The sequence below is a fragment of the Moschus berezovskii genome, chromosome 14 (genome assembly GCF_049115385.1).
Source record: "Moschus berezovskii isolate FMDL1 chromosome 14, NW_MosBer_1.0, whole genome shotgun sequence".
Classification (NCBI taxonomy): Eukaryota; Metazoa; Chordata; class Mammalia; order Artiodactyla; family Moschidae; genus Moschus; species Moschus berezovskii.
Window position 1 is genome coordinate 42,408,116 of NC_142473.1, and position 26,959 is coordinate 42,435,074.

Below are 26,959 nucleotides of genomic sequence, written 5' to 3' on the forward strand. Positions count from 1 at the left end.
TATACAGCCTTGATGCACTCCTTTTCCTATTTGGAACCAGTCGGTAGTTCCATGTCCAGTTCTGACTGTTGCTTCCTGACCTGCATACAGGTTTCTCAAGAGGCAGGTCAGGTGGTCTGGGATTCCCATCTCTTTCAGAATTTTCCACAGTTTATTGTGATCCACACAGTCAAAGGCTTTGGCATAGTCATTGAAGCAGAAATAGATGCTCTTCTGGAACTCTCTTGCTTTCTTCATGATCCAGCGGATGTTGGCAATTTGATCTCTGGTGCCTCTGCCTTCTCTAAAACCTGCTTGAACATCTGGGAGTTCACGGTTCACATATTGCTGAAGCCTGGCTTGGAGAATTTTGAGCATGACCTTACTAGCGTGTGAGATGAGTGCAACTGTGCGGTAGTTTGAGCATTCTTTGGAATTGCCTTTCTTTGGGATTGGAAACAAGACTGACCTTTTCCAGTCCTGTGCCACTGCTGAGTTTTCCAAATTTGCTGGCATATTGAGTGCAGCACTTTCACAGCATCATCTTTCAAGATTTGAAATAGCTCAACTGGAATTCCATCACCACCACTAGCTTTGTTCGTAGTGATGCTTTCTAAGGCCCACCTGACTTCACATTCCAAGATGTCTGGCTCTAGGTCAGTGATCACGTTATCGTGACTGTTTTGGTCGTGAAGATCTTTTTTGTACAGTTCTTCTGTGTATTCTTGCCACCTCTTCTTAATATCTTCTGCTTCTGTTAGCTCCATACCATTTCTGTCCTTTATCGAGCCCATCTTTGCATGAAATGTTCCCTTGGAATCTCTAATTTTCTTGAAAAGATCTCTTGTTTTTCCTATTCTGTTGTTTTCCTCTATTTCTTTGCACTGATCACTGAGGAAGGCTTTCTTATCTCTCCTTGCTATTCTTTGGAACTCTGCATTCAGATGCTTATATCTTTCCTTTTCTCCTTTGCTTTTCGCTTCTCTTCTTTTCACAGCTATTTGTAAGGCCTCCTCAGACAGCCATTTTGCTTTTTTGCATTTCTTTTCCATGGGGATGGTCTTTGTCCCTGTCTCCTGTACAATGTCACGAACCTCCGTCCAGAGTTCATCAGGCACTCTATCGATCAGATCTAGTCCCTTAAATCTATTCCTCACTTCCACTGTATAATCATAAGGGATTTGATTGAGGTCATATCTGAATGGTCTAGTGGTTTTCCCTACTTTCTTCAATTTCAGTCTGAATTTGGCAATAAGGAGTTCATGATCTGAGCCACAGTCAGCTCCTGGTCTTGTTTTTGCTAACTGTATACAGCTTCTCCATCTTTGGCTGCAAAGAATATAATCAATCTGATTTCGGTGTAGACCATCTGGTGATGTCCATGTGTAGAGTCTTCTCTTGTGTTGTTGGAAGAGGGTGTTTGCTATGACCAGTGTGTTCTCTTGGCAAAACTCTATTAGCCTTTGACCTGCTTCATTCCGTGCTCCAAGGCCAAATTTGCCTGTTACTCCAGGTGTTTCTTGACTTCCTACTTTTGCATTCCAGTCCCCTATAATGAAAAGGACATCTTTTCTGGGTGTTAGTTCTAAAAGGTCTTGTAGGTCTTCATAGAACCGTTCCACTTTGGCTTCTTCAGCATTACTGGTTGGAGCATAGGCCTGGATTACTGTAATATTGAATGGTTTGCCTTGGAAACAAACAGAAATCATTCTGTCGTTTTTAAGATTGCATCCAAGTACTGCATTTCGGACTCTTTGTTGACCATGATGGCTACTCCATTTCTTCTAAGGGATTCTTGCCCACAGTAGTAGATATAATGGTCATCTGAGTTAAATTCACCCATTCCAGTCCATTTTAATTCACTGATTCCTAGAATGTCCATGTTCACTCTTGCCATCTCCTGTTTGACCACTTCCAATTTGCCTTGATTCATGGACCTAACATTCCAGGTTCCTATGCAATATTGCTCTTTACAGCACCGGACCTTGCTTCTATCATCGGTCACATCCACAACTGGGTATTGGTTTTGCTTTTGCTCCGTCCCTTTATTCCTTCTAGAGTTACTTCTCCACTGATCTCCAGTAGCATACTGGGCACCTACCGACCTGGGGAATTCCTTATTCAGTATCCTATCATTTTGCCCTTTGATACTGTTCCATACCAAAATCAGACAAAAACAGTACCAAGAAAACTAGACATATCCCTCATGAACTTGGATGCAAAAATTCTCAATAAAATATTAACAAATCAAATCCAGCAATGCACAAGAATAATAATACACCAGAACCGAGTGGTAATTAACCCTGTGATGCAAAAGCTGGTTCAATATCGAAAAAACAAGCAATGTAATCCAACAAATCAACAATGTAAAGAAACAAAAAAGACATACTTTATGACCATATCACTTGACGCAGAAAACTCATTTGACAACATTCAACTTTCAGCAAACTAAGAATAGAAAGAAACTTTCTAACCTAATGAAGAACAGGTATGAATTCACTTAACAGATCCTTATTAAGTACTACATTAATTACGGTGCTACCTACGGAACTGAGGATAAGGAACGCAAAAGAGGGATGACACTGCCCCTATGCTTAAGAAGCTCAGCATCTACACAGGAAGGCAATCACACACTTAACTACAGGCACTTTAACAGTAGCGTATATAAAACATTATAAATATTTTTTAAAAGGACATTCTATCCAGGGAATCAGAGGGATCAAAGTCTACTGAGATAGTCCAAGCACGACTGCAACAGCCACCTACCTTTCTGCTTTCACTCTATCGACCAATAGTCGATTAAAAAAAAGCCAGAATAGTATTTCTGAAGCATAAATTATACCATGAAATTGTCTCATGGCTTCCCGTTAGAATGCAGTTAGAAAGAAGTGCAGGTGTCAACATGGTCTACAAGGCCTTATGTGATCCACATGCTTCTTACCTCTCCTACCACTCTCTACCCAGCCATCTTTCTTACTAACTCCCAAGTATGTGAGGGTCTTTCCCACCACAGGGACCTTATCTTTGCTAGGTCCTTCAGCCCAGAATGTTCTTCCCCCAGAGCTTATGCTACCAGTGCCTTTTCAACATTCATGTGTCAATTAAAATGTCTCTTCAGAGAGGCTCCCCCTGACGATCTTACCTAAAGCACCACCTCCACCTCCACCACCCTGGCCCATTATTCCATTTTACTTTTTCACGTATCATGAAATTTAGAATTACCTGAAGTTATTTACCATGTTTTTATTTTCTATTTACCTATGCTACAATTTTTAAGACTCCATTAGAGCAAGAACTTCATGCATCTTGTTCACAGTACTAATCACAGTATCTAGAACAAAACCTGGCACATTTGGATGTGCTCAATAAATATTGCTAAATAAAGATGACATTTAAGATGGATTAAGGAAGGGGGGAAGGCAGGAGGGATTGACCTTGTCAAGAGGAATAAACAGAGAAGGAGAAAAGGAAATCAACACGGTTTATCCAGTGTTTCAACTTTCACAGACTCTGAAGAATAAAGCTACAGTTGTGAGGTATCCTGAAGATATTTAGTTTTGTTGTGTTTTCATGATGCATGAATATACTTTCAAACATCCCCAGTCTTTTCTTGAACACTTTCCCTGGCATGCAAATCATTATCTCATGAAGTAATCAACTCTGATCCAACACCTTTAAATGACCAAAAGATTTTCTCATGTTTGTCAAAAAACTGCCTATTGTTATTTAAACACATTAATCTCAGTTCTGACCCCAGAAGTTCTCATGAAAATAAGAAGTTTAATCCTTATTTTATCGGGAAGGCTTTCAAATATTTGAAGACAAGTAAAACCTCTTAAATATAATTTTAAAAATAGATATTAATAACATCTCTTGACAGTGCCTGCTGGGCCCTGGGCTAAGCACTTCATATGAATGACTCATTTAACACACACAACTTCTCTACGGTAAAGTTATGATGAATATGCCTATTTTACTAATGAGAAAACTGAGGCCTGTCCAGGTCATCAAGCTGGAAAATGAATTTTGATGCCAGACTACAGACAGTCAGTCCAATTCCAGAGCCTACATTCTTAGCTATTAACCTCACTCTCTAAATGACTCCTACTCTTTCTACTGTTAGGACTCTGTCACCATGTGCAACACACTCAGATGACAATGCTAAGGCTCAAAACTTGACCCAGTATCTTCTACCTAATGATGAAGGCAACACTATTCTCATGCATTTATAAAAGCCATGATATAATGCAATTTAATAACAAACATGAGGAAAAGCAGTATAAAACTTAATGTTTCCCTGCAAATATTATCCATTTTTATGGCCTACTATTCCTCTTTGTTCAGCACAGACTCCAGACTGAAATATTTTCCATTTTCAGAGCACATTTTTTATTTCACTACTCCCCTACCTTTGTTTTCATGATTTTCTCTTCTTAAGCAGCTATTCCACTTCTGAAGAGAATAGTATATACCATGTTTTTCATTTTTAAAATTTATTTACTTATTTATTTTTCGCCACGCCTCGCAGCATGTAGGATCTTAGTTCCCTGGCCAGGGACTGAACCCACGCCTCCTGAGTGGAAGTGCAGAGTCTTAACCAACTGAATCACCAGGGAAGTCCTCTACTATGTTTTTTAAAAAGCCAGTTGTGCTGGGTATATTTCATTTGCCCCGCTAGAGCCATTCTCCATTTTTCTCCACTCTGTTCTCTGTCCCCAGAAGGCTGTCCTGAATAGATTGTAATAACAGTCTCCTTTGCCCAGTCTTTTGGGTAAATTCAGCCAATGGAGATAGGAAAAGAGTGAGCGAGGAGTAATGTCACCTCTGGTTAGTAATCTACCAGAAGTCAAAGCTTCTATTCAAATGCCCTCACAGTGTATTCAAATACCCTCCTAGCCCTGCCCTTACGTGTCCAAAGGCTGTGATGGCTACCTACTGTTGCTCACTAGATACTTCCATTATCCCATGTCAGCTTCCCTTCACCCTTTCCACACTTCTATAAATCACTCTAACAGTAAGCTCTCCCAAGTTTAGCCATTTGAGTATATCATCTATTTTCTGCCAAGGACCTCACTAACACATCACCACTCTTTCCCTACACCTTCTCTGTTTATACTTTCTTTATAGCACTTCTTTTTCCCTGCGCTAGAGTCATCTTTGAATCTCCCAAATCATTAATTTCTTACCTGTAGTAGGCACTGAATGAATGTTTCAAGAATAAATGGGGGTAGTGGGGAACATTCCTGGTGGCTCAGTGGTCAAGAGTCTACCTACCAATGCAGGAGACATGAGTTTGATCCCTGATCTGGGAAGATCCCATATGCTGTGGAGAAACTAACCCTGTGGGCCACAGCTACTAAGCCTGTGCTCTAAAGCCTGGAAGCAGCAACTACTGAACCCACGTGCCACAACTACTGAGTCTCTGCTCTGCAACAAGAGAAGCCATCACAATGAGAAGCCCACATACTGCAGTGAACAGTAGCCCTCACTTGCTCAACTAGAGAAAAGCCCTCACAGCAGTGAAGACCCAGACAGCCAAAAATAAATAAAATTGTTTTAAAAAGAATAAATGGGGGGAAATAACATTTAAAAAATCAAAAGAACAATACTTCAAGACATAAGAAAATAATACAAAACCCAAATTTCAGTTTCTATAAAGATTCAAAGACAAGAAAGCTAATCTATTAGGATAAAGTTCAGAATTGTGGACATTTCTGGATGTGGTGATTAACTGGGTGAGAACACAAGGGAGCCACCCATGGTGCTGAAAATGCTCCTTATTTTGATCTGAGTAGTAATAATATCGGTATATACATATAAAAAGTTTTGTTAGTTGTATACCTAACATTTGTTCACTTTATGGTACATACAGTAGACCTCACTAAAAAAGAAAAGGAAAACTAAATCTATATGTGGCTGCTTATATTGAATCAATATGGCTAACACCTCATTTATCCAGATTCTTTATTAAAACAAGCAAAAAAAGGTCTCTGAATAGTCAAAACAGATGTTACAAAGTCCACACACTTTATCCATGAGAAAGACTTTCAGGCCTTTTCATCCTTACATTTACACCCAATACCAATTAGCTTGGTTAACTAGTTTCCTGACCTACTATTGATAATCAGTAGCAAACTGGAAAGGTAGGGAGGATGTGTGTTAAAGATTGATAAGTGAGAAATAACGGCAAACAATAAGAAGCAAGCAAAATAACCTTTAAAGAGCAGGTAAAAACTCAAGATACAAAAAAGTCTGAGATCACTTACTATATGGCAAGGAGACTTTATAAAGCACTTAAGGCATCCTTCTATCACAGCACAGTAAGAGAAACAGTGTAAAATGAAAACTCTCACTTTTCAGGGAAATATGAACTATTTTCATCAAGATCTGTCAGTAAACAGAAACAGGGGTAAACATATGAGAAACAGTCACAGTAAAAATGCATTTAAACTAAAGTATTACTTTGTAAAAAGATAAATGTCAGTTACCAGGCATAAATGTACTTAGTTTAAAATAATCACATTTCCGGAGCTTGCTAAATAATTACTACTAATAATTTACTATCATCTTCCTCTTTGGTTTCCCTGGTGGCTCAGAGGGTAAAGCGTCTGCCTGCAATGTGAGAGACCTGGGTTCGAGCCCTGGGTGGGGAAGATCCCCTGGAGAAGGAAATGCAACACACTCCAGTTTTCTTGCCTGGAAAACCCCATGGACGGAGAAGCCTGGTGGGCTACAGTCCAGGGAGTCGCAGAGTCGGACATGACTGAGTGACTTCACTTTCACTTTCCTCTTTGGCAAACTATAAAAATTAGCAGATTTGTATTAAAAATGCAAAGTTCTCCCTAGAAATTTTTTTTTAAGTGCATCTAAGCACTGAAAGTGTTCATTCTATCAACACTGGTTAACTGAGAACCATTCAAACCAAATCTTTTGTAAGCCATACCTGAAAAACTAACATGAAAGTTGTTTAGAGCACTACTAAACCACTCCAATGTCACTTCAAATCACCATTGTAAGCCACTTTTTTTTTTTTTAAGAGGGAATTCCTACCCATAAGGTCTACATTAGTCTCCCAGCTCTGAATGTTCTTCTACACTTCACTTACAAACTCTTGTCACTCCTAAAGCAATCCCTCCCCCGGCTAGAGAAGATTACTGCTGGGTTCTGTTATTTCAACAACATATTTTTTTAGGAATTCTCTTCCTCATGCTATTTTCAACGACGGTATTATAAGTGTGTGCCTGTCTGTTAGTATCTCAGTCATGTCCGACTCTTTGCAACCCCGTGGACTGTGGCTCACCAGTCTCTTCTGTCCAAGGAATTCTCCAGGCAAGAATACTAGAGTGGGTTTCCATTCCCTTCTCCAGGAGATCTTCCCAACCCAGGAATCAAACCTGGGTCTCCCACATTGCAAGCAGACTCTTTACCATCTGAACCACCAGGGAAGCCCTAGAATTATAAGTAATATGCAGCGACTAGGGAAAAAATGCCATGTTAAGTGATAAAAATAACAGTATTTAATGCAGTAATTCAATAACCTATTTAGTACATGCCAAGCACAGGGCATACATAAGTGAATGAAAAACTATCTGTGCACTTAAAGAAGGCAAGAAAGAGGCAAGAAAGACCTGCCAACAAATATATTGAGTGTTAAGAACAATAGTAGATGCACACTGAGAAGGAAGTGACTCAGTTTTGTCAAGAGAAGAAAAAAAGAACAAAAGTAGAATCTGTAGCAGTTTTTAAATTAAATACATGCCATGCAACTATGTAAAAGATTACAGTAGGAAAAATGAGGCCATGCAAAATTTAAAATACTTGTTGCATAAAACGTATTAGGATTACAAATGGCTTTTCCTATGTGAAAGTCAATGCCTTTTCCTCAATCCTATGAGTTTCTGCGAGTTGGAATTTCCCCTAAACTTTCTAACCTCTGTGTGCTTAGTCGCCCAGTTGTGTCGAACTCTTTGTGACCCCATGGCCTGGAGTCTGCCAGGGTCCTCTGTCCATGGGGATTCTCCAGGCAAGAATACTGGAGTGGGTTGCCATGCCCTCCTTCAGGGGATCTTCCCAACCCAGGGATCGAACCCAAGTCTTCCGCATTGCAGGAGGATTCCTTACTGTCTGTGCCACCAAGGGAGCCCAAGAATGATGGAGTGGATAGCCTATACTTTCTCCAGGGGATCTTCCTAACCCAGGAATTGAACCAGGGTTTCCTGCATTGGAGGCAGATTCTTTACCAGCTAAGCTACCAGGGAAGACCCTGGCCTCTCTCTATTCCCTCACTATTTTTCTCCTAGAAGGAGAATAGTAACTTACATGATTGGTAAGTTTAGACAAAAGAATTACCTAAGCATAATTCTACCTGTTGCTTTTTTGCTCTTGGGGGTCTACCTGCTGGCTGGAAGCAGTTATCAAGTGCTCCTCCAAGGATGGGCTCTCCTAGCAAGCAGGGAGGATGTTCCTGGCCCTGTCCTGTGAGCAGGTATATCTATTTAGCTCTAGGCTTTATGACTAGAAAGCAAAACTGCCTGCATACATAACCTATGTCCTGCAACATGAGCTTTATCAGGAATAAAGGTGGTATTCTGATCTCTCATCTGTTACTCTTTTCTCAGTTTGTTCAGAATTTGGGAAAGGAATGTGGGTTTTTTTTTTTATTGAGACCCCTCAGACACAACTAAATTACAAAGTCTTCTCATTTAAAATAAAATCTTCACTTTCATCTTATACTAAGCAGCTGGGTATAATATATGTACATGATTCTTCTTCAAAGACCTCATCGTTCCTAGCAGAACTTTTGTCTTAGCAATGTTTGCTGAAGGAATAAATTTTCAAATAGTAAAACTCATTCATTACGGTGCTTGCGTGCTCAGTCACTTCAGTCATGTCCGACTCTTTGTGACCCTATGGACTGTAGCCCACCAGGCTCCTCAGTCCATGGGATTCTCCAGGCAAGAATACTAGAGTGGGTTGCCATGCCCTCCTCCAGGGGATCTTCCCTACCCAGGGAAACCCACATCTCCTGTGTCTCCTGCATTGCAGGGAGATTCATTACCACTGAACCACTTAATTTACAACAAAAGCAAACTATAAAATGACGTATAAAGTAGTAAATGTTGGTGTTCACTATGTGTATGTAGGTATTTTCCCCCTAGGAAAAAACATTTCTCCATTTATTTGTAAAAGTTCACATCCATAATTATTTCTGTCTGCTTTAAACCATTACCATGTAAGTAGTGAAAGATCTTTAGGGAACTTTAAAAGGTAGCTGCTACTGCTAAGTCATTTCAGTCGTGTCCGACTCCGTGTGATCCCATAGACGGAAGCCCACCAGGCTCCCCTGTCCCTGGGATTCTCCAGGCAAGAACACTGGAGTGGGTTGCCATTTCCTTCTCCAATGTATGAAAGTGAAGTTGCTCAGTCGTGTCCGACCCTTAGCGACCCCAAGGACTGGAGCCTACCAGGCTCCTCCATCCATGGGATTTTCTAGGCAAGAGTGCTGGAGTGGCTTGCCATTGCCTTCTCCGTTAAAAGGTAAAACAGAGTGTTAAACTGAAAAAGCAGTAAAGCTCAGTGCCTAATGACTGGAGAGTTGGAGGAATCAATTTTTTAATACAGTTCCTCTTCCTTCTGTTCCATCATCTCTTGTCTATCTCTTATCAACCCTGGGGTGGGGCTGCATAACTGTCAGCATTCTTAGCAGACAGTGAGCTATAAAGCAAGAATTATGAGTGAAGGCATTTATTTGAAGTTCCAGTGTACCTCCAACCCTAAAGTGATAAACTGGAACAAAAGTTTAAGCAACAAAAATGATGGCTGCAGCAGCTGACAAATTTTTCATCTGGTAGACCAAAGGTTCTTGACCTTTAACTCTGAAACTTCAAAAGATAAGAAGCCCCAATTATCCCTTTTAATCGCTTTTAAACTCATCACTTGCATCTTTGTTGTCCTAATACTAAATAACTGCTAAAAGAATTTTCCCTATATAATCCCTTATACACAACTTTTTACTCAATACAGGCTGCAAAAGGAGTTCCAGGACAATAAAAAGGATTGTCTGAAAAATATAAATTTCAACTAACCTTACTATTGATTTATTGCCAACATTCGCTGGATCATCAAAAAAGCAAAAGAGTTTCTGAAAAATATCTATTTCTGCTTTATTGACTATGCCAAAGCCTTTGACTGTGTGGATCACAGTAAACTGTGGAAAATTCTGAAAGAGATGGGAATACCAGAGCACCCGACCTACCTCCTGAGAAATCTGCATGCAGGTCAGGAAGCAACAGCTAGAACTGGACATGGAACAACAGACTGGTTACAAATTGGAAAAGGAGTACATCAAGGCTGTATATTGTCACCCTGCTTATTTAACTTATATGCAGAGTACATCATGAGAAACGCTGGGCTGGATGAAGCACAAGCTGGAATCAAGATTGCTGAGAGCAGTATCAATAACCTCAGATATGCAGATGACACCACCCTTATGGCAGAAAGTGAAGAAGAACTAAAGAGCCTCTTGGTGAAAGTGAAAGAGGAGAGTGAAAAAGTTGGCTTGAAGCTCAACATTCAGAAAACTAAGATCATGGCGTCTGGTCCCATCACTTCAAGGCAAATAGATGGGGAAACAGTGGAAACAGTGGCTGACTTTATTTTTGGGGGCTCCAAAATCACTGGAGATGGTGATTGCAGCCATGAAATTAAAAGACGCTTACTCCTTGGAAGGAAAGTTATGACCAACCTAGATAGCATATTAAAAAGCAGAGACATTACTATGTCAACAAAGGTTCATCTACTCAAGGCTATGGTTTTTCCAGTAGTCATGTATGGATGTGACAGTTGGACTACAAAGAAAGCTGAGAGTCAAAGAATTGATGCTTTTGAACTGTGGTGCTGGAGAAGACTCTTGAGAGTCCCTTGGTCTCCAGCTTATACCTGGGGAAACTGAAGTACAAAGAAGTTAATATTTTGCCTAATATCCTGGAAATACCCTCTGCCATCCAGAGATGCCATTTAAACTCTGAAGTAGTCTGACTTTAGCATTGTGAAACACATCTTATTGTTCATGAGAACTCCAAAGACAGTAGGGAATGGAGACCCATCTCCACCTAGAGTTCTTTCCTTTACTCAAGATCAACATCTTGATGAACTATCAAGAGAAATCACAGGAAGAGTAAATACAATAATAGATAACCACTGTCAACTCCAAAATATCTTATGAGAAATACTAAATAGAGATGTTTGATCCCTGTTGTCAGGAAGGTTACATCTCATTTGGACATAGCAAGTATGCGCATGAGAAAACACGCATTAATCAAGAAAACTAAGCTTTGTCATTTCTCCTAAAGCAGGTCCTTTTCCGAAACTGCCTATATTGACTAACAATACCACTCACCTTCAGACACCCAGACCTGAAATATCTTCAGATCTCTCTTTCTTCATATGAAAATACTAATTCTCTATGTCTCCACTCCAGTATTCTCACTATAAAGAGAAGACTCTCATGTCATCTCACTATTCTCATTTTTCCTTCCAAGTTAAACACTATTTTCTTCTAGTTTCAGTTCTGGCTTGTTCTCCCCTCACAAATTTGGCACTGTGAGAAATGTTTCAGGACATCAAGACTACTTAATTTTACCTATATATTTATCACTAACATTCCTTCTTGATTTCACTTCTTCCTGTCTGAACCATGTGTATTTTTGCTAGTTTAAAAAAAACAAAACTCAGTTTTTATTTCTCTTTCTAGAAGATTTTACTGGTCATTTACTAGTTTGACAGCTATTTTCCCTCAGCACATGACAAATAACGGTCAACTGTTTTCTGGCTTCCATTCTGTAATTAATAAGTCACTTTTCAGTGTAATTGCTGTTCATTTTTTTTGGGTAAGCAACTTCTCTTTTCTCCCTGCTCTCTTTTAGAACTTCTCTTCTGTGTGTGTTCTGAATTCTGCAACGAAGGCATCTAAGCATGGATTTTTCTTTGTTCTGCCTGGGATTCAGTGGGCTTTCTGGATATCAGCTGGTATTTTTCATCAGTTCTGTAAAGTTTTATCTTACGGCCATCATCTCTTCAGATATTGCCTGTTCTCCCTTTTATTATCTTCTTTTGGAACTTCAGTTAAATTCATGTTAAACTTTTTTATTGTCTAACTTTTTTGACCCCTCTTTATTAACTTCCATCTATTTTTTTCTCTGCAAAACATTATGGACAATTTCTTTGGATCTATATTCTGGTTCACAGATTCTGTCGCTCAACTGCTGTTTAACATGTGCATCAGGTTTTAAATCTGTGGTTATTTTTTCATCTTTAAAAGTTCTATTTTCAAATCTATATGATTATTCTTTAATCCTCTGTTCCCCAAACATTTCCCCAAGCTTCTATTTCATTTTAGCATATTAAACATGTTTTTAGAATAGCTCCAAGCTCTGAAACCGTTGTGGGTTTCTTCTGTTGCATACCATTTTCTGCAGGTTCTTATTCATAGTGCCTTGTTTCTTTGCAAGTTTTGTTCACTTTTTACTACATACTGCTCAATTTCCTTGGAACTTTATCTGGGGGAATTATTTGATGTCTTAAGAGAATCTGAATTTACTTCTATTTTACTTAGAGAATTTGAATTTATTTGTATTTACCTGAGACCACTTTACATTTTTCACTTAAGGTTCCTAAGTCTACATATGCAGCATTGCTGCTGTTGCTGCTGCTGCTGCTAAGTCACTTCAGTCGTGTCCGACTCTGTGTGACCCCATAGACGGCAGCCCACCAGGCTCCCCCGTCCCTGGGATTCTCCAGGCAAGAACACTGGAGTGGGTTGCCATTTCCTTCTCCAACGTGTGAAAGTGAAAAGCGAAAGTGAAGTCGCTCAGTCATGTCCGACCCTTAGCGACCCCACGGACTGCAGCCCACCAGGCTCCTCCAATCCATGGGATTTTCTAGACAAGAGTACTGGAGTGGCTTGCCATTGCCTTCTCCGATATGCAGCATTACTTTAGATAAAAAACTAAATGAGTACTCTGATTCTAATTGTATGATATCTTTCTGCTTTGGTCACTTCTTTGAGTCTCATTTTTTTATGAGGCTTGCTGCTGCTGCTGCTAAGTCACCTCAGTCGTGTCCGACTCTGTGCGACCCCATAGACGGAGGCCCACCAGGCTCCCCCGTCCCTGGGATTCTCCAGGCAAGAACACTGGAGTGGGTTGCCATTTCCTTCTCCAATGTGTGAAAGTGAAAAGTGAAAGTGAAGTCGCTCAGTCATGTCCGACCCATAGCGACCCCATGGACTGCAGCCTACCAGGCTCCTCCTTACATACATGCAAAATTAAATTTGTTTTTTTCCTGTTAATTTGTCTTTTATCAATTGAATTACTAGCTCAGCCAAAGAACCTACAAGGGAAGAAAGGAAAATTTTTTCTTCCCCACACTACTCTCACTTCTTTTTAGGGATCTGAGATTTTTCTTACTCAGTGATTTCTTTCAAAAGATATATTCTAAATTGCTTAAACATGTAGCTTAGTTGTTTCAATTGGTTGAGTTCTTAAGGGCTTGTTATATACTGAAAGTGGCACTTAGCATCTTACTTACCTACATTGACTAAACATTTGACATGTGCTCTCTATCATGCATCCTTTTTGTTGTCCCTCCAATAAGTAATTTCATCCAATTTGTAAAGTTCTAGTCTCTACACATTTACCCACAAACTACGGGGGGTGATTTGAAAGATCCACCAAGAAATTGAGATTTTTAATACTCTATCCAGCTTCTGACAGGTAAAGAAGATAAAAAAGTCAATAACATCAGAAGGTATGACAAGGACATTTTACAACTTTATCAACCAGATAGCTAATAATAGCTAATAAACCTAACAATTGAAAAATGTATTTGTTCAAGCACATAACTCATTTATGAAAACTGATCATATGTTAGGCCACATATTTTGCCCACACGACACTTAAATCAGAAATCAACAACAACTAGAAAACTTGTACATGATTAGGATTTTTTTCTAAATAATTGTCAAAAAGGGAAATCAAAATGAAAATTAGAAAATTCTTTGGACTGAACAATAACCATACTACACACCCAAATTTGTGAAATTCAGCTAAAGCAATACTTAGAGAGAAATGTATAATCTTAAATACATATGCTGGAAAAGCTCAAAGTTAAAATGGGCTTAGCATCTCAATCATAAATTTAAAAAAGGAACAAGAGGGAATTCCCTGGCAGTCCAGTGTTTAGGACTCCTTACTCTCACTGCCGAGGGCCTGGGTTCAATCCCTGGTAAGGGAACCAAGGTCCACAAGCCTTGCGGTGCAGTCAAAAAAAAAAAAGAACAAGAAAATGAACTCAAAAAGAGAAACAATAAAAGAGCTGATATAAATAAAACAAGTACCAGTCCCAAGAGTTGGTTTTTTAAAAAGATTAGAAAACAAATTTCTAGTAGGATTGATTCAGAAACAAAGAAAAAAGATATAAATGTGTTAGGAATGAAAAAGAAGACAAAAAAGCAGATGATGAACAAATTAAACATAATAAAAAGATATTACAAAGAAAATAAATTTGAAAAGTTATACTAAAATTTCTAGAAAAATACAACTTAAAATTTTCAAAGTCAAATTCTCCTCTAAATTGTTCAAAAGATTTATTAATTCAATGGCAATCAAAATCCCAATATGAATTTTTGTAGAACCTGAGAAACTTATTTTAAAATTTATACTGAAAAGTAAAGATTCAAATATAAATGGCAGACTCTTGAAGAAGAATAAGATGGGGGAAAAAAAGAATAATAAGATGAGGGTACTTACAGTATACTGCCACACTATAAAACTATTGTAATTAAGACAGCGTGGTACTAATACAGGGCACATAAACTAGTCAATGAAGCGGAACAGAGAAGCCAGATACAGACTCATACACATAGTGAAATTTGATATAGTACAGAGGCAGCTCTGCTGATAAATGGAAAATAAACTTTTCAATGAATTGTGTTGACGTAAATGGGTATATGGGTAAAAAACGAGCTATATGGGTAAAAAATGAGCTAGGACCTCTATATCACATTATACATGTAAATCAATTCTAAGTGGATGAAAACTATTTGAAAGACAAAACTTTAAAACTCTGAAAAAACAACACAAGAGTCTGTTTTATGACTTCCAATAGGGACGACATGGAGGGATTCACACCATTAGAGGGCAAGACTAGTAGACTCGATAATATTAAAGATAAGAACCTCAGTTTCAAAGACACCATGAAAACTGGAAGAAGATATCTGCAACCGAAATAACCAATAAAAGATTATGTCCAAAATATATAAAGAACTCATGAACTAAGAAAAAACAAAACTCTGAATTTTTAAAACAGCGAAAGACATGAGCACATAATCCCTGAATAATAAATGCAACCCATAAACATAAAAAATATTCAGCCTTATTAAGTAACTATAAAAATGCAAATTAAAATCACAAAGTAATACACTTCACACTCTATTAGACGAACAAAAATTAAAGTCAGTAAATAGGAATCATTGGTTCAAGGGCATTTTCATTCTCTACTAGCAAAATATAAACTGTGTGACCATCCTGAAAAACAATTCAACGTCCCAGAGGGTCTTAAGTTTTCTACGGCTACATGTATGGGTTGAACCCTGTCCCTCAAAAAAGGATATACTGAAGTCCTAGCTCTTAATACCTTAGAATGCGACTTCATTTGGAAATAAGGTCTTTACAGAGGTGATCAGATTAAAATGAGGTGATTAGGCTGTAGGCCCTAGTCCAATATGACTGGGGTCCTTATAAAAGAGGGAAGACTGTAAGAAGAGACATGGGAACGTGCCATGTGAAGATGAAGGCAGAGATGGGGTGACAAATCAAAAGGCTGGAAAATGCCAAACACTGCCAGTAAAACTACCAGAAGGTGGGAGACAGGCATGGCACAGATCCTCCCTCAGAGTCCTCAGAAGGGGCCAACGCTGGGACAGTCTGACCTTGGATTTCTAGACTCCAGAACTGTGAGACAATAAGCTTCTGTTATTTAAGCCACTGGGTTTGGGGTGCTTTGGCATAGCAACCCATGCAAACTGTTACAGTCGTTAATGCAAACTAATACATTCCCGTAACAAATTACCACAAACTCAGTCACATAAAACAATACACAGTTATCATCTTACAGTTCAGTGGGTCAGAAGTCTGACATAGGTCTCACTAAGTTAAAATCAAAGTGTTGGAAGGGCTGCCACTTTTGAGGACTTGGAAAAATCCACTTCCCTGTCTCTTCTACCTTCGAGAGACTGCCTGCTTTCTCTGGCTCCTGGCCTTCTCCCATTGTCAAAGCTAAAGGTAGACTGAGTTGTTCTCACATTCTATTACCCCAATTCTACTTCCATTGTCACTTCTTCTCTGATCTCTTCTGTTTTCCTCTTTCATTTTTTAAGGAAGCTGTGATTACACTGGGTCTAAAAAGATAATCCTGGATAATCTCCCCATCTCAAGGTCCTTAACTTAATCCTATCAGCAAAGTTTCCTTGCTACATAAGGTAACATATCCACAAATTCCAGGGATTATTACATGGACACCTTTGGGATGCCATTATTCAGCCTACCACACATAGTAAAGTTGAATGTGAACATACCTCGTTCTTGTTTAGTCGCTAAATCGTGTCTGACTCTTTGAGACCCCATGGACTGTAGCCTGCCAGGCTCCTCTGTCCATGGGATTTTCCAGGCAAGAATACTGGAGTGTGTTGCCATTTCGTTCTCCAGGGGATCTTCCCAACGCAGGGATCAAACCCAAGTCTCCTGCATTGGCAGGCACATTCTTTACCACTGAGCCACCAAGAAAGCCTTCAGTTCAGTTCAGTCGCTCAGTTGTGTCCGACTCTCCGCGACCCCATGAATCACAGCACACCAGGCCTCCCTGTCCATCACCAACTCGCGGAGTTCACTCAAACTCACGTCCACAGAGTCGGTGATGCCATCCAGCCATCTCATTCTCCGTCGTCCCCTTCTCCTCCCGCCCTCAACCTTTCCCAGCATTAGAATCGTTTCCAGTGAGTCAACTCGTCGCATGAGGTGGCCAAAGTATTGCAGTTTCAGCATCAGTCCTTCCAATGAACACCCAGGATTGATCTCCTTTAGAATGGACTGGTTGGATCTCCTTGCAGGTACAAGGGACTCTCAAGAGTCTTCTCCAAAACCACAGTTCAAAAGTATCAATTCTTCGGCAATCAGCTTTCTTCACAGTCCAACTCTCACATCCATACATGACCACGGGAAAAACCATAGCCTTGACTAGACGGACCTTGGTTGGCAAAGTAATGTCTCTGCTTTTTAATATGCTATCTAGGTTGGTCAAAACTTTCCTTCCAAGGAGTAAGCATCTTTTAATTTCCTGGCTGCAATCAGCATCTGCAGTGATTTTGGAGCCCAAAAAAACAAAGTCTGACACTGTTTCCACTGTTTTTCCTTCTATTTCCCATGAAGTGATGGGACCAGATGCCATGATCTTTGTTTTCTGAATGTTGAGCTTCAAGCCAACCTTTTCACTCTCCTCTTTCACTTTCATCAAGAGGCTTTTGAGTTCCTCTTCACTTTCTGTGGTGTCATCTACATATCTGAGGTTATTGCTATTTCTCCCAGCAATCTTGATTCCAGCTTGTGCTTACAACTTAGCAATTCTAGATGCATGCATGCACCTAGGAGACATTTACAAAAAAATTCACAGCAGCATTGTAGATAATAGCAAACAACTGAAAACCACCCACAGGTCCATGAACAGTGGAATGGATAAATTTTATTATGGTCATAAGATGAAATGCTATACAGCATTGAAAAATCAACTACATCTATCCACATCAATATGAATGAATTTCAAAAGTCAAGCAAAAAAGTTACAGAAAAATTCATATAGCATGATTCTGTTTATTAAGGTTCAAAAGCAGACAATACTGACAACATATTATTTCTATTATTTAGTAATATGTCATTGCTCAGTTGTGTCCAACTCTTTGCAACCCTGTGGAGTATAGCCTGCCAGTCTCCTCTGCTGAAGGGATTTTCCAGGCAAGAATACTGGAGTGGGTAGCCATTCTCTTCTCCAAGGGATCCTCCCAACCCAGGGATCAAACCCACATCTCCTTTGTCTCCTGCACTGCAGGCAGATCGTTTACCACTAAGCCATTGGGGAAGCCCATGTTCAGGGGATTTATAAAGCCAAACAAAGGAATGAATAGCAAAATAAAAAAAAATCAAGATAGATGTATTGTGTCTGGGACAGAGAGAAGGGGGTGCAAAAGAGGGTAACACAAAGGAAATGAGTGGTAAATACTTGATATTTTTCTTTTTTGTCTTATTTTCTTCCTTAAACCATATTTTTAAAATATATATATATATATGTACAGTCTTTTATGTATGGCATTTCTCATTAAGAAATATAAATGCTAACTAAATAACTTTAAAATATGCTGAAAGCAAGTTTTTCATATGCCTCCTTCATGAGGATTCAGTACGGCTGTGGTGCTGTTATCCCTCTGATAGGAACTCTAACTCGGTGTAAAGCCCCAAAGGTCTGTTACTTATTTTTATTTTATATTGTACTATATTTTATTTACAGTGTTGTGTTTGTTTAAGCTGTATAGCAATGTGATGCAGTCATAAATATATATATATATATATGAATTAATAAAAGCAGTTCCTGTCTTTTGATGGGATGCTCATGGTTTATAACATAAATGGCATTATTTTGAGAGAGGGATAACTTAGGTATGGCATTGGGTTTTTTTTCTTTTTGCTGCTTGAGGTAGTTGTAAAATAACAATGTAGCTTTTTACAACTGTGTATTCTATAGTATTTTTTTCATTTGGTGAAATTTTAACTGCTAATGTTTTTGGCATTGTGTTTTGTCTGTCCGTCCCGTTCCGTCGCTCAGTCGTGTCCGACTCTTTGCGACCCCGTGCACTGTAGCCTACCAGGCTTCTCCGTCCATGGGATTCTCCAGGCAAGAATACTGGAGTGGGTTACCGTTTCCTTCTCCAGGGGATCTTCCCGACCCAGGGATCGAACCCGGGTCTCCCGCATTGGAGGCAGATGCTTTAACCTCTGAGCCTACCATTTATTAAATAAAAATTTAAAAAAAAAATGCTGAAAGCAAGTTTTACAAAATGTAAAGAAGCAACCAAATAATGTACTCTACCTGACAGAGGAGGGAAAAACTATAAAGATAACTTCCAGGTAAATCAATACTGGAGAAAAAGTTCTAGGCTGTAAAAGAGGAAGTGGGAAATACTCTTCTTCCCCAAATTCCAAGAACAAACTTCCAACAATCTCTTAAATAAACATGAATCAACTTGTAAATAATATGGTGAACAATGTTATAAACTGTCAGGAACTGCCCACAGACAGAACTCAGCTCTACTAAAGTTTTGCTTGGCTAACACAGTTGTCCAGTTTGTTCTGTTCACACTGAAAGCCCTTAGGTAAAGCAGGCAACAGTCCGTTCACTTCCATTCTTCCTCACCTCCCCTCCTTCCTCAACATACAATGTAAAAAGGCTCTGTGGCTGGCCTCTGAAGGCACCTGAGCTTGAGTCCAGCTGCATCCTGGTAAGTCACCCTGAAATAACAATATCAGGTACCAAGTTTACCTACAAGGTCATCATGAACTATGTGATTTCAAGAGTACCTCCTGTCTCTCACTTCCCTTTCTCTCCCACCACTACCCTCAACCTCTTTTAACCAGGGACATTGTTTATCTAGTAATTGGAGATGGCTGGCAAATTAAGTACAGCCTTGGAAAATTATGACCACAGGTGCATATGCTCTTTACCACAAGTACTAGGGGAACTTGGAGTCAAGACGAAGCTTCTAGTCCTGAATCCCAGTAATACCTCATGTCATAACCTAGAGACAATGTTCTTTCTCCAGAGCTGAATTTTTTTCCTTTCTATAAATCTCTTCTCTCTCCTCTATCTATATAAATGTGCTAGTTTCGAGACAAACCTTTCTAGCATGTATAGATTCTTTCTGCTTTAGGAAAGGTTTAAGAAGGCAGGAGAATTCGCTAAGGCAACAGGCTGACTTGGTAACTAAAAGAGTACAAGGAAAGAGAATCAGAAAAGGGCCTGCCACTGAGGAGGATTAAAAAAATCAGAGGACAATGGAAAACAAACTTCACTAAACTTGACTAAAGCCAAAGTTTTACTTATGGCTGGCCCTGTTTACCTTCCACTCTGTGTGGGAAAACAAACTATGGAGATGGTACTATTTCATGTGGTATAATGAAAATATCCCCTCACACATGATCACATCACTGCTCCACATGACTTGTCAATTTTTATTTTTAAACACGGCCTACTCTGCTATGACGCAGTTCTGGTCTCAGCTTATACACTAATTTGACATCCCTTTGGTATCGAAAGGCTTCTTAATCTTAACACATTTTAATACATTTCTTAAAGGAGATTTCAATCAGTGTGAATGGTAAAAGCAAAAGAAAAACTCTACATACACATCAGGAGCAATAAGCAGCCCTCAAACAGCTAGAGCCATGGATGGATGCGGGGAAAGGCTGTTCCATAAGTTCTAATGGCTTTTTAAAAAAACAAAACACAAGGCTAAAAACAGATTATTATGGGCTGTGCAAGTAAGGGTCAAGGGCATGAACCTTATTCTGTGTACAATGAAAAGCCATAAGAGATTTCTGAAACAGAGCAAGTGATTTGATAAAAATCTGTTGTTGAAAGATAACTCTGATGGCAAAGTACATATAATATTTACAAAATAAAGCATAAAAAACACTATGCAGGCTGATGTTTCATTGTAAAATATTAACACGAAATTAGAATTGGCCAAATTTCACAGTATTCTTTAAAAAATTCATAGAAGGTTATGCCTTGGAAATTCCTTAGGGGAATAATCACTTAAACTAAAATCTTTTTAAAACCTTCATACTACATGTGTATCCTTTTTCAAATAAAATTAACACTTTAAATAACATTTATGTGCTTTAAGTCCACAGAATTTTTAAATATTTACCTAACCATTTAGAAAGCACTCAGCATTCTAGGTATAGAAAAATATCTCACAAACGGACTAACCTCGTTATTTACCTAGTCCATCACACATAAAATGATCTGGTTTACAGCTGAAATCTCCACTGTTGAAAGTATAATTAAAATGATACAGAAATATAGTTTGTTAAATTCTGGCCAAAGTATCTCATGTAGGCAACTAAAAAAAAAAATTTTTTTAACTTCCTATTAGTTTCAGCTGAGTCTTGGCAAATATACTACAAACTTAGTGCTTCTTTCCATTAACCCAAGGAGGAACATAGTCAACAGTAACTAAACATTAAACCTAACTGTGAAAATCATGTTTTACAAACGTATGCTATTATGCCTCAATACAGTATCCGACCTAACAATCTAAATGTTAAAAATTACTTAACATCTACTTTCACACAATTAAAAACATTTTTATTGACACGAGTTTTCAATTGCTTTTCAAAGATGTTCATAAAAATGCTTAAATTCGTAAGGAAATGAAAGTGTAATAAATTTATCAATCCAAAAATGAATGTCCACATATACGGGTTAAAAGAAAAGTTCTTTCTATTAAAAAATACAGACTATTTCTTCACATTTTTCAGTTATCATACCTTGGAAAATATAGGCTAGCAATATCAACATTAAACATTTAAGTAAAACTTCGAGATCTATTAACTTGTGAAATTTTATTTATACTTTCATTTGCAGCTTACAAAAAATGTAAAAAGAAATGAATTCTAGAATTGAAAGGTGGTATAGAATTCATCTACTGGATCCCCTGATTTGACAGGATACTGAGACTCAGAAAGGCTCACCAACTTTTCCAATATGTCGGTAGACCCAAGACTTTATGAATCTCTATGAATCCTGGGCACTTTCCCCAATATCAGCTTCTACCCAAAACCGTTTGTCTCCCTTCATTTTCTGAAACAAGATAGTGACTTTACAATGATCACATACAAAGTTGAGCACTTTTTAAATTAGAAAATCTCTTAATCTTTTACTTCAATAAAAGTATAGGTTTCCACTTAATTTCTTTCATATAACATACATGCAAACAAAACCACAGATCCACTGCTGAACTTCAGGAAAAAAGCATAAGTAAAAATTTTTGTTATTACAATGTCTGCCAAGTTAAAAACATCTAGTAGTTTCTAGTATTGCCAAAAGAATATTATAGTTTGACACTGAACATTAGCTAACCATATATAAACCCCTGAACTATTAGCATATACTTAAGACCCCCCCAAAAATGTTCCTATTCATAGTGGAATGTGAAGTTTTCTGTACTAATAAAATACGCCCTTTTTAAAAAGCACAAATTGTATTTTCCTCTAATACAAATAACAAAGCTACCTAGCAAAACAATGCCGCACCTGGTTAACTGCTGAAAAAAGGTTGCTGTGATGCAAAGAGCACCAGACCAGGAATTTTCAATTAATAAGATAACAGCCATAATTCACTGCTCCAACACATTACAATTATGTTAAACTATAATACTACTACACTCAGGAAAACTGTCTGCCAGTGTAATGAAACTATGCTAAAACACTTTCCTGGTGTTCAAAAATGCAATCTATTCACAGAAAGTCAAATGCCCAATGTTATTCCTGTCTATGAAAATAGTTGATATGAATTTTCTCTACAGTGAATCTTCTCCTGACAATTTTTCTCCTGATACATGTTTTCCTGGGCATTGTCTACTATTATCATTGGCAGTACACTGAGAAAACAAAAGGCATGATATTTTTTGAACAATTTTTTTCAAGCATTTGACCAAATACAGACCACAAAAGCGGCCTCTGAAAACACTTTTCAGGAAGCAAGGTGTCTGTCTTTTTGAGCACTACAGATAGTGTAGTAGCTTATAGATTACATTGAAGAGCAAAGAGCAAAAAAAATCAGAATTAGTAACAATAAGAAACTTGTTTCAGATATATTGGGTCCCCAGTGTAAAATGTATCACTAATCAAAAAGTCTGAAAACCAAGGGTATAAACTCCTACTTGCCCATTTAGGCAATCCTCTACATTTATCCTCTTAGTTGCTTAGAAAAAGGCACTGAAAACTGAAAAATCAAAGTTCAAATCCCAGCACTTCCACTGTTGATGATAGATAATGTGTGAAGTTGGGTAATCTCTATAAGCCTCAGTTTGCTCAACTCTAACTTGAGGTTAATGTCATCTACTATACAGTGTCCTTGTGAAAGTTTAAGACAATACAAGTATTTTGCACTTAGTAAAATGCTCAGTGAATAGTAGCTATACTTAGTGAGTTTCTTCCTAATGTAGAACAGGGAAGATTTCCCTAGGCTATAAAAACTCTCTCCCTAATGATGATTTCAATTCCTTTAGAAAAAAAAAAAAAAGTAAATCTACAGGAAAATAAATTGTAAATGTTTTTGGTATATTTCCAAACATTACTAAGATTAAAGGTTAAATTGTTACAACATTCTCCTAATTATGCAACAAACACACAGGACCACGAGTTAGTCTGTAAAAGATTATATTAGCTTATTACTGCTGAAATTTGGGGTGGGAGGTGGGGGAAGAAACCTCTTAAAATTATCCGCAACTGTCTCTTCATCTAAGTTAACAAGTCTCTGTTCCAAAACTCATCACTTTCCTTTTAATTATAAGACCTAAGATTTGTCCCATTATCAAGAATAATGAAATCACGCTGATTAAAATTCACACATCTATATATTCACTCATTCTAATGGCTGTAAGTTAACTTTGGGGGAAACAGCACCATTATTACAGCGACAAATAAATGACACCAAAAGTGTCATTATTTGAAGAATTCAAATTTGAACTTGAAGAATTCAAATAATGACACTTTTCTTCAAATAATTCATTTCATTCTTCTGAGAACGCACCTCCTGCATAAACAAACTCTTTAAAAAGTGTAGCATGCTTAGTCCGCTATTTCATTTCTATTCAAAGATAAATGGTACTTCTGCGTTTGTTTGTTTTTTTTGTTTGTTTGTTTTTGTTTTTGTTTCTCTAAGCTTCCTGTATTTTAGGGATTATTTCCAGAATAAAACTTTTTTTAACCCTGGAAGTAAACAAGTTTTCAAACGCACTAATTCAATTCGGGAACTGAAGCGATAAAAACGCCCTCCTTTCCTTAGCAAACCTTGCCTTTCTGGAAACATACCTGTTCTCTCGAGATGCAAGGCAACGAAGGTCTCCTGAACATTTTGCAACTGCCATAGTAACCGCCTGAAGTTTCTCCGAATGACACGCAGCTGGACCTCCTCCGGGGTCTGATCACAGGCACTTTTTCTTCCGCGGTACTGGACAACTGAGGTTGCTGGGGAGCTTCCCTGATTTGAAAGAAGTGATCCAGCCCCAGGGCCAGCAGGCAGCCGACGCCCCCCACCAGGCAGGACAGCAGGGGCCGGAGGGCTGGAGGCAGCGCCCCGAGGCTGGTAAAGGACACCCACCAGACGAAGCTGGAGAAGAGCAGCACCACGATGCTGTGCCGGAGCCTCCCCGGCTGCGCGAGCGTCAGCAAGCCCACGCAGCTCAGCACCAAGCACCACCGGCCCGCCACCGCCGGGGGTGTGTGCGGGACCGGGGCCCCGGCGTCTCCGTCCCCCCGAGACCAGGATTCCCACTGCCCCACCAAGAAGTCCCCCAGGTAACAGCAGGCGGGGAGTGCCAGCAGCCACCAGGAGCCGCCGCCGCTCCGGCCCGGCCCGGCGCCCCGCTTGGTCCGGGTCAGGAAGCAGGTGAGGAAGAAGAAGGCACAGGCGATGCTGAAGAGGGGGCTGAGGCTGTGCGAGCAGACGCTCAGCAGGGTCCGCAGCCGGGCGGCCCCGGCAGCCCAGCTCTCGGGCCCCGCGCCGAGCATCAGGGCGAGGACAAAGGCGGCCAGGGCGCCCAGCGAGAGGCGCGCCCGGGAGAAGGGGGAGCCGCGCCGCGGCTGCTGAGGGGAGGCGGGCGGCGGCAGCAGCAGCTCCACGTTGCAGAAGCGGCAGAGGTGGAAGAAGAAGCCGCGCGGAGGGTCCTGCCGCAGGGGGCTCGCGCAGCCCTTCACGTAGCCGTTCCTCACGCTCTCGGGGGGCGAGGCGGCCCCGTCCGGCGGCGGCGGGGACCGCATGGCTTTGGCGTCTCGCTCGTCCCTCCTCATGGCCGGGACGCCCGGCGGCCGCGGGGGGCTCGGCACGCCCCGCTCGGAGCGCAGCGGCCGCTCACGCGCCCTGCCGCCTGGCCCCCGCGCTCGGAGCGCCCCCCGGCTCGGCGGCGCGTCAGGGCTGCGCCCGCCGCCGCGGCCCGGGGTCCCCGCCGCGCGGGCGGAGGAGCGGCGGGGTCCGGGACATGCCGGCGAGAAGAGGGGCGGAGGGGGCTCCTCTCCGGGATTTCGGCGGCCGGGCCCCCCGCCCCTTCCTGCTCCCCCGGGCACTTCTGGGGACTGGAGCGCCGGCGTCGCCTCCCGACTCCCGCGGGCTGCAACAGTTACCTCTCGGCCCCAGCCTGGTCCGTTGGGCGCGCGAGCGGCGGGCGGGCGCTCCTCCCCCGCCGCTGCCCCGGCCGGGTGCGCGCCCCTCCCGCCCGCCTGCGCGCGCCCGCGCCCCGGCCGGTCCGGCAGCCAAGGGCGCAGCAGCTCCTGCCGGCCGCCTGCCCCACAGCGGGCTGGGGACCCCGGCCGCCTCAGCGTGCCCAGACGGGGGAGAGCGCGGCTTGCGGCCGCCCGGAGACCGATCCGAGTTGGGAGGGATCCTTTTCGGATGGAAGGGGGCAAGCCCGCCATCCTGGGATCCCCCCAGGCGCTCAGGCTCCTTTGGGTTAATCACAGACCTCAGGCAGGCTCCGACAGGTCACCACTGGGGGCGGAGGGAAAGAGGGCGCTTATGGTCCCCAAGGGAAATGCCTAGTAGAGAAACCGAGTTGAGGTGGGGAGGCGACGGGTCCCGCCTTTACCCCCATCCCAGTTTAGGGTGGACCCTTGGGCTGTCCGAGCCGAGCTGCGACCTGGTAAGTGCCAGTCCCCACCAAAGTCATGGGGAAGAAGCGTTGATCACTGTGGCTAGGTCTGTCCTCAACAGCAGCGTGGATTTTGGGGCCATGCAGCAGGCCCTTGCAGTGGCTTTTTAGGGAGGAGCATGCACGTGGAGCGCTCCCTGGGAGCATCCTAGTCGGTATTACCGAGTTCGTCTTCTTCAAGAACCATCTTCACAGAGGGAGGAGCTACCGTCCCATTGTCCCTGCACCCTTGCCAAACTAACAGTGGGTCCACATCTGTTTCTGTCTCAACAGGCATGGAAAATCTGTTGCCGAAAAGATCTTCCCACATTGAAGGCTTTTCACTGTAACTACATATTGGGGGTGGGGGATGGGAGGAGTTCGCCCCAAGACCATTGCCAGGTTTGGATCAGTTGGCCCTGAAGGAAGCCAAATAAGATGCTATCTGTGAATTACTGATGAAACTACCTACATGTGGGAAACACCGACTCGAAAGCGGGAAGAACTGCTGTAGGGAAGGACTGCTCTGGAATCTCACCAATCATAACTATCTTAGTGACTGAACTGTGTTTCCCTCCTCCGAAGCTCTCCCTTCCACCTCATGACAGGCCTGCATTTCTCAAAGAGCTAATTCCACATTTTTCCAGGGAGATGTGAAACCTTACTGTGTGGTAAAGCCCACAGACAGGCCCATTTTTCACCAATTAATCTTTGCCCACAGCCAAGATCATTTTTGTATATGGTCAGAGTTCACATGCATAGCAGAAATCACGGTGAAATTAGCACAAGAATTTGACCAAGGTGAAAAGAGACCAGAATTTTTGTCTGCCTCTTTAACAGAGTTTTCAAATTGATTCCTCAAATGCTTGCCCTAAGAGAGAAAAATCCATGGGGTCTTTTTTTTCACCAGGACAGTTGCAATTCTTTTTAAAAATATCTCCTTTCAACAGAACTCAGCAAATACATTTT

The 26,959-nt window shown here is 40.8% G+C and overlaps 1 protein-coding gene across 3 annotated transcripts in view; it reads right to left on the reverse strand.

The window, feature by feature from the left end:
• Positions 1–25,166, reverse strand: part of PDE3B (phosphodiesterase 3B) — a 190,742-nt gene extending 165,576 nt beyond the window's left edge. For all 3 annotated transcript variants that reach the window (XM_088843072.1, XM_055423330.2, XM_055423329.2), the window contains exon 1: positions 24,180–25,166. In XM_088843072.1, the coding sequence (XP_088699198.1) occupies positions 24,180–25,157 (978 nt within the window). In that variant the 5' untranslated portion in view covers positions 25,158–25,166. The remainder of the gene's footprint in view (positions 1–24,179) is intronic.
• Positions 25,167–26,959: the final 1,793 nt, after the last annotated feature.